The 21,124-nt window shown below is 38.7% G+C and overlaps 1 protein-coding gene across 1 annotated transcript; it reads right to left on the reverse strand.

Moving 5' to 3' along the window:
- Window positions 1-389: 389 nt before the first annotated feature.
- On the reverse strand, window positions 390-20,687 carry LOC120636698 (glycosyltransferase 25 family member). The gene is made up of 10 exons (XM_039908284.1): window positions 20,395-20,687; window positions 16,328-16,559; window positions 15,193-15,308; window positions 12,704-12,936; window positions 11,532-11,850; window positions 5,726-5,800; window positions 4,187-4,244; window positions 3,314-3,435; window positions 2,437-2,634; window positions 390-2,233 (listed from the first exon to the last, which is right to left on the reverse strand). The coding sequence occupies exons 1-10, from the start codon at window positions 20,604-20,606 to the stop codon at window positions 2,068-2,070; spliced, it is 1,731 nt and encodes a 576-aa protein (XP_039764218.1). The 5' UTR covers window positions 20,607-20,687; the 3' UTR covers window positions 390-2,067.
- Between the last annotated feature and the right edge of the window lie 437 nt (window positions 20,688-21,124).

Below are 21,124 nucleotides of genomic sequence, written 5' to 3' on the forward strand. Positions count from 1 at the left end.
TGGAATAGGAAAAATAAAAAAACAAACTGTTCAACGTCCATCCATTGTCTGGTCATCATCATCATCATGTCATTATCAACCCACTACAGGGCACGGGTGCCCTACCACAATGAGAAGGGGTTAAGGCCGTACTCCACCACGCTGGCCCAGTGCGGATTGGTGGACTCCACACACCTTTGAGAACATTAGGTACAGCTCTCAGGCATGCAGGTTTCCTCTTTTTCTTCTTTCTTTCTTTCCTCAAAGTTAGAGGTGCGTGATGGGATTCGAACTCGGCCCCGGCCTACCCACTGCGCTATCAGAACAGAGGGATGAAAAATAAAAACTAGATAAATTATTCATATATTAACATTTATTAAAATTGTAATAATGGCACAAAATATGGCAAAATAAAAAACAAATATTTGGTATAGCATTTAAAATAACTTAATTAAGTAGTATCGAATTATAACATGCCTTTAGATTCTAAATACTATTTACTATATTTTACTTGTCAAACGATTATGGGCACACTCGCGTCGGGAGCGGCCCTGAGTCCAGCATGGGACTCTTATACGCTAAACATTGATTGATTTTAGAAACAACCTCTTCATTACTTTTTAGGGTAAAGTATGTTTTATAATTTAAAAGTGAGTTAAAATTTAACACACTTTTTTTCGTTTTACTGATATTAAAAAGGTAATGAAAAAATTGTTTACATAATAAGACTAGTGAGTAATAATGGACTTACAGAAATAGCTACAGACAAGAATATCCGGTCACCACCGCCGACTTAATGTCCGACAAAAAACTAATTCTACGTTTTTTTTTTTTTCTTTTTTCATTTGTGAACTTTAAAACACTGTGTATTAACGCGAAAGAAGTTTAACTTCTACTTGCATAAGTACATACAGGAGTTTTTATTTAATTTATGACACTGTGAATCTATATTAATTAATATTTAAGTATTAATAAATGCGTCAATAAATATTTGACAGTCCATAGTGGACCCACCGTCGTTCTCACAACGTGTTCCTTATAGGCAACAGATGGCAATTTTGTATATAGATATAAAAATTAAAAATATTTGGTCAGTCAATTAAAAAAGGGCATGGCGCACTTAGAAATGGCAATAAACTTAAATAACCTACAGGTTAAACTAAAAATAAAACTATTTAATCATCAAAATTCCTTTACAAAAATAAGTTCATCGAAATCTTCAGGATATAAATGCATTAAACATATGAAGACGCATCTCGCGGCCAGAGTTATTTGGCCATTCAATTTTATATATATTAAAATAAATGCAGAGCAATTTGCTGTCCACTGGGCTGCAAGTGACAAATGCACCAGTAAGTCACTGACGCTCGCCGTGGCAACATCTTACTTTCGACGAATCTACAACGAAGAAGTCATCCCCCGAATATTAAAGAGGGAAATGAGCCTATTCTTCGTGGGTACATTGATTTATATATGGCTGTCGTAGTAGTAAATTATTAATAAACAAGCTTTCGCCTGACTGCTTCGTTCGCGTTTATTACTATTTTCCTTGCAAATTCCTTGTAAACTGTTTTCATTGGATAAAAAGTAAAACCTCACCGTGTATGACTTCAAGGACAAGAGCGCAAAGACATGTGAGTATCCAAATCGCTAGGAAAGGTAAAAAGGTTTCTTTGTTTATTGTCCTTTTAGCATGGACAGGAGACAATTATCTCCCCGGGGAAAGGATGTAAATGTAAATGTATCTTCTCCCACAGCTTATTCAATTTCCAGAGCACTGGCGCACCAGTGGAAATAATATCCAAATAGCATATGTGTAATAGCAAACGGGGGTAAACTCCCCTTATTCCATGTTCGCATGCTTTAGGAAGTGGAGAAGATAGAAGATATAATTTCTGACTCCTGCCTTTGCTAGTAGGAAAACCAAAGCTTTGATATAAATATGTAATAAACGCGGACGATCAGCCGCGTCCGTTCGGAACCGCTCGTTTACTAATAACTTATGTCAAAGTTTATCGGCGTCGTGCTGTTGTCCTTATTGCGCATCATGAAGTCGTGGTACGCAACAGCCCGACGAGTTCGCGCGGGTCAGAGCTCCGTCCGCGACCCTTCGGGCATCGCGAGCACGACGGGCGAGTCCTCGGTGTCGGACAGGTAGCCCGGCATGCCCGAGTAGTGCGTGGGGTGCACCAGCAGCGGCGACGCCGAGAGCGCCCGCAGGTCGCGCCGGGGGAAGTGGGCTTTCCATGTCTCGCTGCAAAATTAAAAAAAAAAATGTGAGTGACACGAGACGCCTGGCAGATGTGAAACGTCGAAATTACTTTGTACAAGTTATAGGCACAAAAGTACAGTTTATGACAGGAAGTAAATATGAAATGATAAAAGAATACAATATGTATTACGAATTTTCTCCAGCATCATCAACATCAGATACATAGAATGGATTAGCGCACTCACTTGGGATGCTGGTCGAACATAATGGGCAGGTATTCGTCCACTGGCAGCATGTTCTGGAGTGGTTTTCCGTCTACAAGTTTCTGAGCTCCTCTCAGTGTGAGGATATACCCGATAGTCCAGTAGGAGTACAGCGGCTTCGTGGTGTGAGCCGTGACAGGCCGCTCGCCACTGTCCATCAGGATCTTCCTTCCGAGGTATCTGTTATATGAAATAATATTATGAAAGTTTATTTGGTTGTAGCACGGTGGGTCGGCCCGTAAAACCCTCTCCCCCCCATGAGAGTTGAGGCCTCTCTTCTGAACCAGGGTGTGTTTGGAAAACTACTAGCTTTATTTTTTTTAAGTTAACGAATGTGGTTTTTCGAATGATCTCGCAATAATGGAAACATATTTTTCGCATTAGAAACGGAACATCAAGACTTGGGCGTATTGGGTTGGCAACATACGTTAGAATCATTGACACTGGCACATACACTAAAAGAGTATTGATGACAGAAAGTCATTTATAACGGGAAAGTGACAGGAGACATGGGGTAAGATCGACGTTGCCAACCGAGGTCCAAGGTCAAGGTATTCCGCTCGCATCCACCACGTATTTGTACCTAAGTGTGATTACGCAGAGATTTATGGTAAATAAACCTACCTATGTATGTCGAGTCTTATTTTCTATAATTACTATGGACGAAGGAGATACACATAATGCAAGCTGTGGTAGCATATAAGTGGGACGGTATTTATGAGACATAGAAAATTTTTAGGGTACGCAGTGCTTTGGTGCTTGTATGAAGTGCATGCCACTGTTAGCAAGGTTATAATCAACCCCACAGATGTGTTCTGTACCGCAAACGGTAAGCAGGAAGAATTACTGCCGTACTCACAGCAGGTCAAAGTCGTGTCCGCTAAGCTCCTTGAGAATGCCGTTGAGCCGCAGTCGGAAGAATGGCGCGAAGCGCACGTCGTCTTCCAGAACCATCGTCAAATTGTGACCGAACAATATTATCTGGAGAACGGAAGTCAATAAGCACGATGAGTAATTTAAAAAAAAACAGTTTTATATTGTTCGGAAGTATTTACTATACCCAAAAAATATCAAACTCACACAACACTGACATAAATTTAAGATAAATTTACAAAAAAATTAAGCATAACTGTAATAAATAATGCCAAATTCTCCTGCCGGTGTACCGACACTATTAAATTGAACAGACTATAATTTTTTTTCGCTATAACAAATATTTATCGCTATAACAAATACTTAGTAAATAACGTTTAATTTTTTAAACCTTACCGTACAAAACCGAGATCCTCTACATTTTCCTGAAGTTGGAGAGCACTTAGAAGATATACTAAATATTATGTACATTCTTTCATGTTTGTCGTTTCATCACGCACACCCACACACGCACGCACGCACACGCACACGCACACGCACACGCACACGCACACGCACACGCACAATACCCCATACAGACTTATACAATTTATTCTTTACTAGTTTAATTTTTATTTTTACCTTTTAAATTGTTATTATATATAGATTTTACGAAACATAGGTTTAAAATACACAAGCACCCTTTGAAACCTCTGTAACACAGGTTTTAGTTCCGCAGAGGTTAGGGCATTCATGTAATTATTGTATACATTGTTTTTAGGCTGAATAGATGATCATTATTATTTGCAGGTAATGTCCTTTAAATCTGAAAGTACTAAACAAATTTACAAGAAAATCTTCTACTTGGAATATTATTTACCATTTTCCAGACCGCGTAGTGGCTCAGGAAGCAACCAATCTCGCCCGCTTTCATAGGTCTGCCAAACAAAGGAGGGCTCTCTTAGAATAGTATTTGGCGTATCTTCATAACACAATCAAGAAACGCCCATTCGTAACATTGCGGCGTGCTATGTTTACACTATGGTTTATATTTTGGTAGAGCTCATTAAATTCTCCTAAAACTAGGCTGAGGATTTTCCTATACGAAATCAATTCAATCTTTAAACCTACTCTCCGGAATAACATATACCGAGAATTCGAATTATTTGACAGTCGGTTGGCGAAGTGGAACTGGAAAATGTTTGTGTGATGAACATGGATGCTTTTCCAGTGTCTGGGTGTTTATCTGAATATTATAAGTATTTATGTGTATTATATTCATAAAAATATTCATCAGTTATCTTAGTACCCATAACACAAGCTACGCTTACTTTGGGGCTAGATGGCGATGTGTGTGTTGTATATATTTATAATTCATTTTTGTCTAACCGGGCGTGATTAATTTTACATCAGGCTGACTTTTAAAAGGGTTGTATTAAAACATTTGATAGCCTAGTGGTTCCGGTTTAGAATAGAATTTCTTTATTTGCAAAATACATGTTTCCAGATTTTGCATATTTTTTTTAAATAAGTATATGCCATACCTTGGTGCAAAATCTAAGCATCACGCAATGTAGGAAACAATAATGGAATAGTAACATTTAAATCATAATTGTCAAAAGTTATAGATCAAATGAAACAAATGGCATTTTGTTGTAAAAAATAACTAACAGTATAAAAGTTCTTATTTTGTAACTCAATTTTTGAGTTTCGCAGTTATGAATGAATGAATGAACACACTTTTATTGTACACCAAAGAAAAAAAGTAGTTACAGAGATATAAATACATTGCAAGAGAGTACAATTTGGTGGCCTTATCGCTACATAGCGATTTCTTCCAGGAAACCAATGGCGTAAAAGGAAAAAACATAGAAAAGTTAAGTTAAGTTAGTTACGTGCGTTTTCAATTGAAGCAATTAAAATATCACTCGCTCTAACGGTGAACGAATGCGTCGCAAGGAAACCTGCATGCATGAGTTCTTTACAACGTTCTCGAAATTTCACTTAGTTCAACTTAACTAAGATAGCTGATGAATATTTTTATGAATATAATACACATAAATACTTATAATATTCAGATAAACGCCCAGACACTGGAAAAGCATCCATGTTCATCACACAAACATTTTCCAGTTCCACTTCGCCAACCGACTGTCAAATAATTCGAATTCTCGGTATATGTTATTCCGGAGAGTAGGTTTAAAGATAGAATTGATTTCGTATAGGAAAATCCTCAGCCTAGTTGTAGGAGAATTTAATGAGCTTCCACTCACTCTGACTGCCTTGCGGTAAGCCCGTAATTGGTAATTCGACCCTTTTCGAAATTTCACTCAGTTCCACTTAAGTTGAGCTAAGTAAAATTTCGGAAAGGGTCGAATCAACTCGAAGATCCACATTCAACGTTGAAAAACATGTTTACCGTTTATGATAGGGGTCTTCGTAGTTCGGCATCAGCTTCACCTCCAGATTCAGAAGTTCTGGTTGGGTCAGTTCCCTGTAACATTACAGCAGCCCGTAAAAATATAGTGGGAAAATACGTTTAAAGACACCAGATAAATTCACTTAGTGAGAAATTAAAATTAACATAAAGAAGTGGTAAAATTTTATCTAGTTAGTGTGATAGAAAACTGGCAGCTTAATCTAATAACAGCACATAAAATAAAACGTTGCGCGTTTATATAAAAAATTTAAACGATGCATTTTTAGCTTATTTTTATATGATTTCTCTCAAACAATCTCTTTGGGTAGACTATTGTAAAGCAGAGCACCCTCTGCCTGGATAGTTTTACTGCTATACTTAGTTCTAGCCTTGTTGTTCTAGATATGATTTAGTTTTAAAAGTAATGTGTGTATGTATGACTTCGGTAAGTATTTTTCTAACTAGTATGCATGTTTTATGTTTTTTTGGAAGTTTGTTATGTTTTTGTTTTATGTTTTTTTATTAAGTTCTTTAGTTGGATAACGATAATCTTGTTGGGACAAGGTTTTCAAGAAAAATGGTTTCATATTATTTTTATTACTCCACTTAGTATCATTTTAGTAAGTAGTTAAGGTATAGTTATTTATGCAACTCTTGTTTAATAAGGGATATAAAACACGAATGTGAATTAATAGTCATGAGTTTTTAATACCTAATTATGAGCAGTTGCATACAAGACTTTATCTGAAGCCATAATATGAATCCTCTATGAAAGAGACAGAGACAGCTTACTGCTAACATTAAAACAGTCAGTCCTAATAACCTCATATCGACCATTACTGAATATAATATACAGATAAACTAAGTATTAATGAAAGAATTATTTATTGAGGTAGTAATCCACTCGGCGGAATATTTATATATATTTGCCACTTTTATTTTCTATGAAAGTCAAACTCAAATTCGTCACGTGGAATCTTCTTTTGCAGAGTTTATAATATCTGGCGGTGAGCTGTCAAGACTTGAATCGCTCGCTCGTATTGTAAAAAAAAATGAAAATAGCTAAGAAAAAGCGGGGATTTAAATAACATACGTTTAAATTTACGGTACGCGGTGTTCTTTTTTTGAAAAAAGTACAGATACAACGCATCGAGCAGTGAGAATGTGACTGTCAGTTGTGCAAGCCCTTTGCGCGGAAGGGATCGAAAAAAAATAATTCAATACAACATTATGTAAAAATTCAGTACCCGTTTGGATAATATTATGGTTAGTAGGACATTGGGTGTTTTCTGACCGTGTTAAGTGTAAAGTAGGTATGTACGAACCTTTTATATGTATGTTGCTTCTTAAATATTTTCAAATGACAATATTTGTTGTTAACAAAAAGAACCGACTAAGTTTGTTGTGGGCTTCTTCTTAGACCAGGGCGCGTGTAGAACTCTCGTAGCTTTAGTTTTAAGTTTACGAATGTAGTTATCGCCATCGCTACTCACTTCTATGTACACATTTTGTGTATAATCAACGCATCAAAAGTGCCATCTATGTGCCTAAAGAAATACTAAAGAAATATTTTGACATTGGAAAAAAAATATTAAAAAATGTTTGCAATAAGCTAACTGTTTTAGAATATTTTATAGAGAATTTAAAGCATTTTCTATTTTATTTTTATTTTGTTTTATTTATACGTATAAAAAACAAGGTTTACTATGACCCACAAATATTTGAATAGATTAAGGTACAAAGTAGTGAGTGCAAGGTAGTTCCATAATAAATGTCAGTTAGCATCCGACGCGTGTTTTATTACTCAGCACTGGCGACGAGTGAAAACAAATATCGATTTTAATCAGCTAAACTACGTCCGTTTTTTTGTGTTTAATCAGTAAATTTAGTGTTGTGATTCGAAAAAAATATTAAATTTACGGGATACAACATGCCGATCGGCAAAATCGAACCTTTCGATTTAACCTCGAAACAATGGCCGGCTTACGTACGACGTGTCAAGCAATTTATTGTCCTAAATGAGATTAGAGATGAACTTCAGGTGCCGATGTTAATTACTGTAGTAGGTGAAGCGACATATGCGTTGATGTGTGACCTGTGTGCGCCGGACCACCCAGAGAATAAGTCTTTCGATACCCTTACCGAGCTGGTCACAAACCATCTGGAGCCGCAACGTTCCGAGATAGCCGAGAGACATGTTTTTCGACAAAGACGGCAGCGACCAGACGAAAGCTTGACTGAATATTTGCAGCACCTGAAGCATTTAGCCGTCACGTGTAATTTCGGTACAAGATTAGAAGAGGACCTCCGAGATCAATTTGTCTCGGGTTTAGCGAGTGACGTCATGCGATCTCGAATATTTGCCGAAAAAAGTTTGGACTACAAAAAGGCAGTGGAGCTAGCTCGGGCATTAGAGGCGGCCGAGAGGCACGCGGGGGTAAGCGGCGGCGAGATGCCAGCGAGCGGCGGGCAGGCGGGCGCTGCGGCCGCAGGCATCGCGGGCGGTGCCGGTTCGCTAACTATACCTGCGACGAGTGCCACCAACGCGGGCACATCAAGGTCATGTGCAAAAGTGAGGTGAAGTGTCAAAGTTTTATCAGTGAGAGTTCGGATGAGGACTTTTTTAATATTGACATTATTACTCAATGTAACAAGCCATATTATTTAAAAGTAAAGGTAGAAGATAGTTTTTTAGAAGTCGAAATCGACACGGGTAGCCGAATATCGGCCATTAACGAAGAATGTTACGAGAAACTATTTAAACATAAAGAGATTGTGAAAGATAATTTAATTTTGCGCAGTTACTCGGGGTCACGTATCGATTCCCTCGGATATATATTAGTACGGGTACAACTTAAGTCGGTTATTAGTAAAGATTTGCGGTTGTATATCATTCAAGGCGGTAATAGGCCTTTGCTCGGTAGGGACTGGCTCCGCGCTTTAAAGATAACGCAAATAAATATTAACGAAATAATAGAGGAGGATCAATTTGTGACCCGCTCGTCCAAGGAATTTCCAGAGGTATTTAGTGAGAAGCGGGGAACTTGTAACCGAAAGCTACAATTACAGCTCACAGATAGTACCGGAGTGTATGTACGCGCGCTGTACCGCTGGCGCTTCGCGAACGCGTCGAAAGGGAACTCGCACGGCTCGAGTCCGACGGTACGATTTACCGCGTCGATCATTCCGATTTTGGTACACCGATCGTGCCGGTAGTCAAAAGTAATGGAGATATCCGAATTTGTGGGGATTACAAAATAACGATTAATCCTAAACTAAAAAGAGATTACTACCCATTGCCTCGTATTGACGAGTTATTTACCAATTTAAGCAATGGCGAGGAATATAGTAAAATTGACCTTCGCCACGCCTACGAGCAGGTCCTTCTAGAAGAAAGTTCTCAAAAGTATACCGCCATCACGACACATATCGGAACGTTTATATACCGCCGGACGCCGTACGGATTATCGTGCGTACCTGAAAAATTCCAAAAGTTAATGGAAGAGACCTTACGGGGGGTACCAGGTACGGTAGTTTTTCTCGATGACATATGTGTGACGGGTCAGAATAGACAGGCACATCTGAACAATCTGCGAGCTGTATTGGAGCGATTACGGCAGGCCGGCCTAACAGTTAAATTAAACAAATGTAAATTTTTACAGAAAAATGTAAACTATCTGGGCTTTGTAATAGATAAGGAGGGCTTACACCCCGATTCTGAGAAGCTGAAGGCGATTCACGCAATCCCAACGCCCAAAGATGTGACGCAACTTAAAAGTTTTTTGGGTCTAATTAATTATTACGGTAGACTTATCCCAAATCTAAGTACAATTTTGTATCCGCTGCATGCGCGTTAAAAAGAAAAATCAATGGAATTGGGATTTGCATTTAAGGGCTTTGCTAGGCAAGCGTTTATTGGCCCACTACGAGGAAGGGCGGCCGCTCGTGCTATCAGTAGACAGCAGTTCTTATGGAATCGGGGCCGTGCTAGCCCATCGCTACGAAGACGGACAGGAACGGCCTGTCAGCTGTGCGTCCCGCACACTTAACGAGGCTGAGAAGAAATACAGTCAATTAGATAAAGAAGCTTTAGCAATATATTTTGGTATAACAAAACATCATCAGTTTTTATTTGGTAGACATTTCGTATTAAAAACGGACCATAAACCGTTAACGTTTATATTCGGTAATAATAATGGTATTCCCCAAACAGCGGCAAGTAGGTTACAGCGATGGGCCGTGCGACTGGCGGGTTACGATTTTTCGATCGAGTTTGTACGATCGAAAAACAATGGGCCCGCAGACGCATTATCGCGTCTACCGATTTTGCACGAGCAATCGCGCACACACCTTGCCCAACAAGTAACTTATACTAACTTACTTGAGGAAATGATACCGGTTAACTTTAAACAGATTGCTAATGAATCTCAGAAAGATTCCGTATTATGTAAAATAATAAAATATGTAATGTTCGGTTGGCCGGCGTCTGTCGTTAGTAATGAAGAGAAGGCATATTTTATTCGTAAAAGCGAAATTTGCGTGGATTTGGGATGCCTGATGTATAAGTACAGGGTGATCATCCCATCGGGATTAAGGAAAACAGTCCTGAGAGAACTACACGAGGGACACCTTGGGATGAATAAAATGAAAAATATTTCGCGAAATGATGTATATATAATATAGACAATGACATCGAAGAGCTATGCCGCTCGTGCCCTGCTTGCCGGCACGTGCGGGATGCACCAGCTCGCGCCCCCTTGCATCCCTGGGAGTTTCCTCAGCATCCGTGGCAACGTTTACACGCGGACTTCGCGGATTGCGGTGGTAAGCGGTACCTCATTATAGTCGATGCACACTCTAAGTGGATAGAGGTGGTTGAGATGTTAAAAACAACCGCTAGTGTGACAATTAACTCTTTAAGATTTAATTGTCACACTAGCGGTTTGCGCGATTTGGTCTCCCAAGACCAGCTTGCTCCGCTTAAGAATAATAATAATAGGTATTCCTTGTCTCGTGCTAGCCAACCGGATGGGGAAAATAGTACTAGCGGTGCCAATGTCGAAAGCGACACCGAAACACCCAGTGTTTGTCAGCCATCTCAGGTAAAGGAAGCAAAAGAGCATTCCGATCATGAGGATGCGCAGGAGGCATCAGTTTCTGTGGAATCGGTCCCTTTTCCGCTTCCTTTGGGAAACCCTCCAGTACCGGGTGCTTCGGCGCGCGCTTTGAGAGCATACAAACGTTATAATAACCTAAGTAATAATTAGAGTACCTATAATATAAGAACACTTTTGTTATTGCACTTATTGTTATACTTTAAAGGGAGGTATGCAAGGTAGTTCCATAATAAATGTCAGTTAGCATCCGACGCGTGTTTTATTACTCAGCAGTGAGCACAAAAGATCCTGGAGGGTCGAAGTGCATCCGCTGAAGCGGGCCTCATTACAAGAAGGTACAAAGCCCTCATAGGCCATAGTGTGGGTGTTTATCGGACTCCTAACTAGTTATAACTGTATTTAGGATATCACATATTCTACTGCGGACTAGTTGCATGAACAGGATTCATATTATAAAAACTGTAATGTAATGTACTGATAAAGTGCACTGTTAAAACCAGCATGGGAGCAGATAAATAAATAATAAATCACTCTCAACACACACAGATTTGAAATTTAATTTTTGAGTTCTGTCCCAAAGATTCGGAATTCTCTTTCTGTTTCTCAATTATGTAGTTCCTAAGCTTGTTTCAGTGTATAATCTGTTGGTGAACCAAATAAATAATAATTGACATGTGTTGTGCACTCACGTGGCGTCTACGGCTTTCAACACTTCTACATCCAAGCCCAACTCACGGAAACTTGTCTCCATCATTTGTTTCCTCTCAACCCTTCTTTCCAGATTGATCATGAAGATTTTACTGCAGTTCAGGGTATCTTTCGGAGGGTAGGTCACATATTTTTGTAGCTCTGGTATTATGGGTAGAGGGGTGCCGCGAGCGATGGCTTGAAGTTTCACGTTCAGGAGGTGTTCTCGTTCCAGGAGATCGCTGTTCAATTTACTGGAGGTATCCGCAGGTTTAGGCACGTAGCCGTACACGCGATGGTTGCATATGTGTAGCAGCATACCTGGGAAATACACTTTTATTAAGGTACGATTCCTTCCACTCGGAGGTTTTGAATGCAGTTCGCTAAAAATTATGCATTCTCTATAAAAGCACGCGATTGGAGTTTACATATCTTAGAAACACTGTACTTTTCTATCTAATAATTTCTAATAATTATACAGTTATTATATAGCACTTTACGTCTCCTAGAATTATCTCAACTGGATATATGTAAACCAAATTCGCGCTTTGAGGCACCCATTGTAGCACATATGGACATACGCTTTGAATTTTATCACTGAAGTAATGTTAACAGCCGGGGGAATTTTCCAACTCTGTCTTAATACTAAAGGTGTCTCGACTGAAATACCCACTACCAAAACTTCATGGTCCGACCGGAGTATCAAAGCCAGGGCCTCGTGACCGCACATGCTGACTGATGACGCAGTTTCTCATTTTAGGCGCGGTTCCGGCGGAAATGAGGCAGTTATACGACGTTCCTATTTTCCAATTGTTATACGCGATGCGGTCCAACATAAGGTCGTACGCAGAAAGCAGGTCCGTAGCTGGGCAGCCATTCGGCTAATACTCTTTAGGCTTTTTACAAGATTTGCTAGCTCGCAATCGAGGTTCTTGGAAAAATGGTCAGTAAACGTATTTAGAAATTTAACCTGTTCTTGTCCTCGCAAGTGCGATGAAAATCGTAGTATGAAACACGTATGGTATATCACTTGTCACACACTCGGCTTTCTTACCGCTTTAGCTTTTAGCTCACTTGCCTAATACCGCCTCGACTGTAAAATGCAACGTGACATTACTCGATTCATAATCAACTTTACTCATTCCAAATCAACACACCCTAACGGATAAGTTACCTATGTAAGTGGCGGTGTACGCGAACAGCACAGTGTCGTCGTAGGGCCCGTAGTACTCTTCCTCGTTAGGGGGGTGGTACGACAGCTGGTCGGACGCCTTGTTCCTGAGCGAGATGAGCACCGCAGAGTGCACCAAGGGGACGCTGTGGCAGCCCACGTATTCGGGCGCCCGCTCCAACATAGAATAGTAAGCGTCGCAACGTTTGTAGAAGAACTCGTCTTGTACCGCGCACCTGCAATTTTTCAAGATTCTTTTTTCAAGTTATACTTCTTTAGCGGTTTTAGGAAAAAATCATAGGAGTGAAATAAAACGATGTAACGAATGCCAGAACAATGAAGCAGATGAAAGTAGTCACGACACGGAGTGAAAGGGGAATACATCGTCCGCCAGCACACTGTTTGTCACAAAAACAGACACCCTAAAGTTAGCATTTTATTTTTTCCATAAAAGGTTTGACAGTGTACACTTTCTATTGTCAAAGTCTGCGGGCTCATTCCGGTGATTTAATTGATTCAATTGTACCAAAATCTCAAATTTCAATGTTCGGTTAAACTCGGTGGTCCAATAATGAGATAACTAGACAATGCGTTATAATAACTTTTAATGTATTAAAGATTTCTTTTTCTGTCGTTAGTGTCGTTTTCTCTACCAACGTAGAATAAGGCGTAAGATGAAATGTTTGAAAACATTTTTATCTCGTTACGACAAAGAAGTATAACTTCTAACACGTGTACAAAAGTACGCTCTCGTTTTTATGTTTGTATAAAGTACTAGCGTACCCAGCCCGCTTCGCAGGGCTAGATTTTGCTTTATTTTATTTAAACAATAAACTTACATCATTAAATGCTTAATTTTAGTCTCATAATATATTAAACCATTTTTTTCTCTCCGTATTCATTCTCTTCTATTCTCTTCTCGAGCGGGTGAAGATCATTATCTACACCCATGTACACCCAAGAATAGAATATCATCATAGTATATAAAAGCTGTATTTGACAGTTCAAAAATAGGAGTGCTCCGATCGTCACCAAACTTTACAGGATTACTCGCCAGGTCAATCCGGAGATTCCCTGAAAGTTGCATTGAAATCGGTCCAGCCGTTTCGGAGCCTATACGGAACATACCCACACACTTTCTCTTTTATATATATAGATTAATTGACGCAAGCAGATTGGACACCTGATGGTAAGTGGGGAAACAGAGCAACACTTCGCAGGGCGTGCAGGGAACACTCTCTGCAACGTGTCGCCCTGTGCCCACCAACGTGAGGCGTGGCTGTAACTACACCGGCAGCCACGCCCTTCAGACGGATGAGTTCTGTTACAAAAAGCTCTACTACGATTAAACGGAAACTATAGGAAGGTTTGTTTTAATAATGACAAACATTCATGTTAGTTACAGGTACAGGGTGAGTTTTGGCAGATGATTCGTTACCCGGTTGTGGTCTAACTACTGTCTATGCCACAGAATAGTTGAACTGCCTTCTTGCATTAAGTCGCATTAAATATGTCTGACCATGTGTCTAGTTATGGGGCCATTGTCCAACTCAAATAATAACGACCCCTACCGACGGCCCCGAATTCCACAGCTAGGACAGAGTAGTTGGACAACAACTAATGAAATAGATTTTCTCTTTGAAAAAACTCACTTTTTCAAAAATCACCCTGTATACGATCACTGCTATCTTACACGACACTGTATGACAACAAAATGGAAATGCGAAGGCTTTGTTACTATGCAAAATAAAAATTTGAAATTAATGTGAATTAATCGTTATTTATGACGTGCTTGATCATTTCACACATGCAACAAAAGCATTGCCTACCACATAAATTAGAGCTTAAGTTAATTCGGATTCAGCAATAAGTGCTGGATTCTCCCCGGACAACGCTGCGATGGTAGACCTCCAGTGGGAGGGCTATAGGCAGATGCATAGAAATCTTAATACCAAGACACAAATATGTCACCTTGTCGCTGCGAACGTGAGCACAGGAATTATTATTTGACCCGAGAAAAACATTATTCAGAAAATTGGATAGTACACCGGGCTGTATAGTTAGCGCAAGTATCAACGGTTCAATTCCCAGAAATACCTGTATAACTGGGGATCCACACCAAAATGGCATAGCGGCCTCTCTGTTAACACAGTAGCAACACCTCACGATTCGTGAGGCATATCATTCGTGTTGCAATATCAAAATACGAAAACTTGTGGCAAGATTCATAGTCAAGTTAGGTTATAAGAGTTGCCTAGTGAAAATAGTTCTGTGAAAGGTAAATGCATGCCTAGGAATCTCCTTAGATCAGGCGTTACTTACTTACCTACTGATCCAGATGATGAAAAAACAAATGTTACGTACTTAGGCATTGCGTTGCGCATCGTTAGTGAAAAAGGGCATTAGTTTCCTTACCACTGTTTCAGTGATACACAGTCAGCGCGAATAAAAGCGTCCACATACATGCAGATCACATAGTTGTAACGTCTGACCAGAAGTTGGAGTATGTCCCTTCGGAATGCAGCATGGGGGCGACGATCGCTCGGCGCTGTTCTGTCAGCAACCGCAGCGTGTCACTCTCCGTCAGGAACACGTCCGCGTCCAGCATCTGCAATGACACGCTTGAACCTATCCGGCAAAATGAAGCAGCAGTATGCACTATTAAGAACATACGGACACCGTGTACACAACTAATATTGAAGCAGGATGTTTATCTGTATTTTGTAAGTATTTATGTATATTATTCTTAAAATTATTCATCAGTCATATTAGTACGTATGACACAAGCTACGCTTACTTTGGGGCTGTATAATAACGATGTGTGTGTATTGTCGTAGTATATTTATGTATAAAAAAATGTTTCCTGTGGAATTTGTAAATAGTCGTCATAAACGCGGACGAAGAACGGGGGCAAAATGACCATTGATGACCACCACGCTGGTCAAGTACAGATTGGTAGATTTTAACACCTTTGATAACGTTATGGATAACTCTCAGGAGTGCAGGTTTTTTCACGATGTTTTCCTTCAGCATTAAGATATTTAACGACATTTACAATCAACAAAAAAAAAAAAATTATTTCAAAAATTAAAAATAATCCGCCTATTAGTAGTAACAGAAATTTTTTAACAGAAACACATTTTGAGTAGCATATTTTTTGTTCTTGTGAAAGTCTTTTGTAGCAAATGACAATTTTGTATGTACACTTACACTAATAATATCAATATCCGAATTTTCTGATTTAACATTTTTTTTTATTTCACAATCTATAATATCTGTGTCATAACCATGCTAACCAAAAGAAGCTAAGAATAAGTAATGTTTTAGCAAAATAATCTGCGTAAATCTTATTTATTAAAAATATATATACTACGACACTGCCCACATCGAAATCTAGACCCAAAGTAGGCGTAGCTTGTGTTATGGGTACTAAGATGACTAATAAACATAAATATTTATAACATACAGATAAACAGATACCAAGAAACATTCATGGTCATCACACAAACATTTTCCAGTTGTGGGAATCAAGCCCACAGCCTTGGACTCGGGGAGCAGGGTGTCCACTGCGTCAATCGGCTAATAAATCAAAACATTTAAAAGCTTTGTTTATATAGGTATACTTACAAATACATAGTCTGCCCATTTACTCCTTGCAAACTCAAGGGCGTCCTCCCTTAATTCAATGACATGCTCAAATCTTGCCAGAGTCCAAATCACTGTAGTAGATTCATCCCTGTACTTGGCCGGGCCAGTTACATCAGCTACTATGTATGTAGCATGATATAGAGAACCATATTCCCCTACCCAATGTTTTATTATGTCCAAACTATTATCTGAAGTATGGTCACAGTAGAACCTGTAATATGCAGTTAATACTGTAGGAAATTAAAAATTATACAATCAAAGAGAGAAATTCTTAACCTTCCTAACATTAGATGTTGATTAAAAAAGACAAACTTTATTATTCTACTGTCGCTGAAGTCTGTTTGTCTCTCCTGCAGGGCTAGCAGGTAAGGCAAAAATTATATCCCCTGGTTATATCCCCTGGTTACATCCCCTGAAAAGGGATATAATTAACGCACGGGAACGTTTATTATTACACAAATAATATTAATTATTTTTTCCACTTGTGCGCCAGTGCTCTCAGAGTTGATAAAGCTGTGGGAGAAGATACATTTATATCCTTTCCCCGAGGAGATAATTGTCTCCTGCCCATGCCAGCCGTGCAGAGAGGCCATGGTGTTTTTGTAGTGTGTGCAAACACAGATGCACTCCCTATTCCCCCACTCATAAACCAACCTGTGATCTGTAACATGCTTAAAACCAGACCAAAAAGCAAAATAGATAACAAAGAATACCCGGGTAGGTTTATTTAAAATGTATTAAAGTAAGTAAGGTCAGGGCACGTTTGGACTCTTTGGAACTCAAATAGCTAGAATTTTAATTTATCAATTTAGTCATCACCCCATCAGATAATAATGAAAAAAATTATGTAAGTGCCTGTGGGGGAATTCCCAACTGTTGTTATTTATATTTAGTTTGAATGTTAAACTGCACACACAACATAACCACACACCTGTAGGTATAGGATGTGTGTCACAAGAGAGTTATGTCTAGTTATCATCTCTTGTATATCTATAGAAAAATATGAGTAAAACAACTCTTGTTAATTCTATTTACACAGCCTAACTTAGCGGACTAAGTTGAACTATGGTGGGCTTAGACCAGTGCGAGTTTGAAACCCTCACTGAGCTATTGTTGTGAAACATGACGTAATTGAAAGAACGAAAGTTTTTGTTGGTGAACTTTAAGTCGAGACATAGACAAATAAAATAGTTCCTGACTTATATTACGTTTCAAAGATGCTTATGCTTATAAACTGGGCCAACTTGAAATAAATAAATTTTGAATTTTTTTTTTCAATATACAGCATAAAATAAAGTCCTATTAACTTAACATATTCTAAATAGTACCCATTAATTTAACAAAGACATAACATTGAAAACATTTAATCCAATCAATCATATAATTTTCTGAGTTTAATTTAGGCCAGAAATAATATTGATGTAAGTGTCAATGCACTATTATCTACTTAGCCCTATAAACAGTATCTGTTCACAATTTTTCAACACTCTAAATGTAACAACATGATTGATAAATAACTTATAAGTTTGGTAGGTAAGTTTGTAGTTACTTTAAACACATTACTGACATATTTGTGATTTAATGGTAAATATAAAACTCCCCCTTTTTGACCTACATACAAGAACCCTATGTTCACAAATATATATATATAAATTTAAGAGAAAATGACTGAAATAATTTGAACGTTAGGAGTAAAAATAAACTTGCAGCGCAATACACTAGACTATACATACAAAATAAGCAATTCATGAAAAGGAAAATCTTGGGGATGTCTCTAAGACGGGTGTTCTTTTTGTTAACATCATCTCACATTGTCATTTGAAAATATTTAAGAAGCAACCTGGTTAGCACAATGTCCACACCCAAGCTTTTTTATTGTTTACGTTATACTTTATACTATAATTATAAGGACTTTTCTATAATCTTTAGCATAATACAAACTTTGAACTTTTTGAGAGACATTGTTAAGATATCAACCAGTCAATTTATTGTAAAATTGTATTCAATTTCCTTTACATGAATTGCTTATTTTGTCTAGTCTAGTGTATTGCACTCCAACTTTATTTTTGTTTCTAACGTTCTAATTATATCAGTCACAACAACACATCAGCTGCCAGATCATTGAGGGTTTGGATGTCACTTTGATAGTTTTGTCTACTTCAACTAACTGTAAGAGAATACTGAAAGGGTGTTTAATTTATTTACTTCCTTTCTTAATACCAGATTTTTTTTGCTTGTCCTTTGATTTTAGTTAGTTTTAATAGTTTTATATATTTTAATGTATTTTTTTATTTTATAATGGCTATTTAAATAGGAATCTGGTGTTTTTAGCATATAACCTACGTACATACATAATGCTAACATGGATGGAGCTAAAAGTAGTATTTTACCTAAACCAGGTTAAAGTGATTACACCCAACCCCAAATATTTAGACCCATCGTTCTACTAAAACCTTAGAAAGACTCTGAGAAAAATATCTCCTTGATAGAACTCTAAAACACCTACCCATACACCAATGAATGGACATGCCTACAGGACAGGTAAATCCACAGAAATGGCTCTGCACTTAGTTGAAAGCAAAATAGAACACAACCTGGAAAACAAACTATCAACTCTCATTGCATTAAAGGAGCTTTCAACAAAATAACATTAAGGAGCATAGATTTAGTTCTATCAACTCTCATTGCATTAAAGGAGCTTTCAACAAAATAACATTAAGGAGCATAGATTTAGTTCTTGCAAGATAGAAAGTACTGGACGCACTAAGAGCCATCCAACTAGACTTTAAAGGAAAAACCAAGCAAAAGGTTGCCCACAGTGAGTGGTTCTATCCCCTAGATAATCTCCAAACGAAACTGGAAACACTCAAAGATACAAAAATACAAAAATCAATGATCATCCTCAGCCAATGCAAACACATGGTAGTGAGAACCTAGCGGCTAAAACCACACATTCTGAAATGGTTGTATTTAGCAGTTGTCAGGAGGTCCACTTTGACTTAGGGCCTACAGGCTGTTGACGGACACAAGCATATGACACATAAAGATCCTATAACAAACACTATAGAAAGATGGCACATAAGAAAAGGAAGCCCTACTAGACCTCAACCCACAACTAACAGCCAAAATACTGCAACTAAACTGGGCTAAACTGGGCTAAACTAAGGACAAGTGTAGGTACAATAACAGGGCACTGCCCATTAAACAAACTCCTTTCTATTTTAGGTATAATTGACAATCCTCTGTGCAGACCATGCATGGTGACAGACAAATACTGCACATAATGCTCCAATGCAATGGAGTGGCAAAACAACACATAGTAAATTCATGGAGCACTTGGTAACCTGGCCGGCCTGCTAAGCTTCTCAAATGAGCTTGGCTGGCCGATCCCGCAAGGAGCCACACCATGGATCACACATACAAGGGACGGTTCAGGCCAAATAAGGGAGACAGGCTCAGGAACAGAGGAAGACCACCCTATTCCCCATGTTTGAGATACAGGTTTACTGGTGTCCCGGCAGCATTCCCCCCTGAAACCTTCCAGTCTCTTTGGTGAACCTCACAATATCCCCTATAGAGAGGTTTGCTGTTCTTCACTTATTCAATCTTTACCTAGTAGTTCCCATCTTACCACGTAGGAACATGGGGCACTAAAGTGGAAACTGGTTTCAGCCTCACCGCACTCTAAACAGGATGGGTCTTCTACATACTATTACATCTGTAGATAGTCAGTGAGTCAATTACATCAACCCATGACAAGCCCTCTACAGGGTACGGGACTCCTACCGCAATGAGAATAGTTTAGGGCGTTGACGCGCAGGCCCAGTGTAGATCGATGGACTCCACATGCCTTTAAGAACATTATGGAGAACTCTCAGGCGAGCAGGTTTCCTAACGATGATTTCCTACACCGTTGAGCAAGTTATATTTTAATTGCTGCTGAAGCTGAAGTCCTAACCACTAGGCTATCACCGCTTCTGTACCTACGATAAGGTACCAATAGAGTACGAATCAAGGTTAAAACAAAAATAATTACAGATACTCACCTAATATAAATGCGCTTCTTGGGATATGTCTGCTTCAATAGTGAGGAAAGAAAATACGGGAGCGTATGAGCTTTATTCCGCACTAGCACCGATATTCCGACGGTCGGCGCTTTAGGAGGCATACGGTCAAAGTATTCTCCGAAACTAGTTGTAAAGAATCCTCCGCATATTGCAATTATTACAAGCATATGCGAAATAAAAGAGGACCCCATATTTGAGATTTCATTGAATAGGGAGATCACGGTATCTCACCAAAATGGCTCAGCCTCAAGTTAATGATCGGTATTGATTTTTAGAACCAATGTTTACACCATAGACAATGGTTATTTTTTTTTTCTTTATTCTTTCTCATTGGGACGAGGCCGAGGTATTGGTATACCTCTGCCTCCGTTAAACCATGTCTAATGATAACGTCTTATTTGATTGTGGGATAATGATTTACACTATTTGACGTTAATTTATTTTATGACCATGGATTCAAGTTCTTTAAGGCCTTTCTAAAAAATATAATTAAACTGATTGATTATTGGTTTATACCAATAGTAACCCTGGTATTGTACTACGAATCTAACTCGGAAGTTCCTATAAAGTCTCAAAAAAAACCAATTAACCTCCTTCGGGTTTACTTTAACTTTTAAGATACGCGACATCGGCTAAAGGGTCGTACAGGCATGACAAAAAGCCATAAACCGTGCAAAAACCCAAAGAAGAAACAACATATAATAATTAA

The sequence above is a fragment of the Pararge aegeria genome, chromosome Z (genome assembly GCF_905163445.1).
Source record: "Pararge aegeria chromosome Z, ilParAegt1.1, whole genome shotgun sequence".
Classification (NCBI taxonomy): domain Eukaryota; kingdom Metazoa; phylum Arthropoda; class Insecta; order Lepidoptera; family Nymphalidae; genus Pararge; species Pararge aegeria.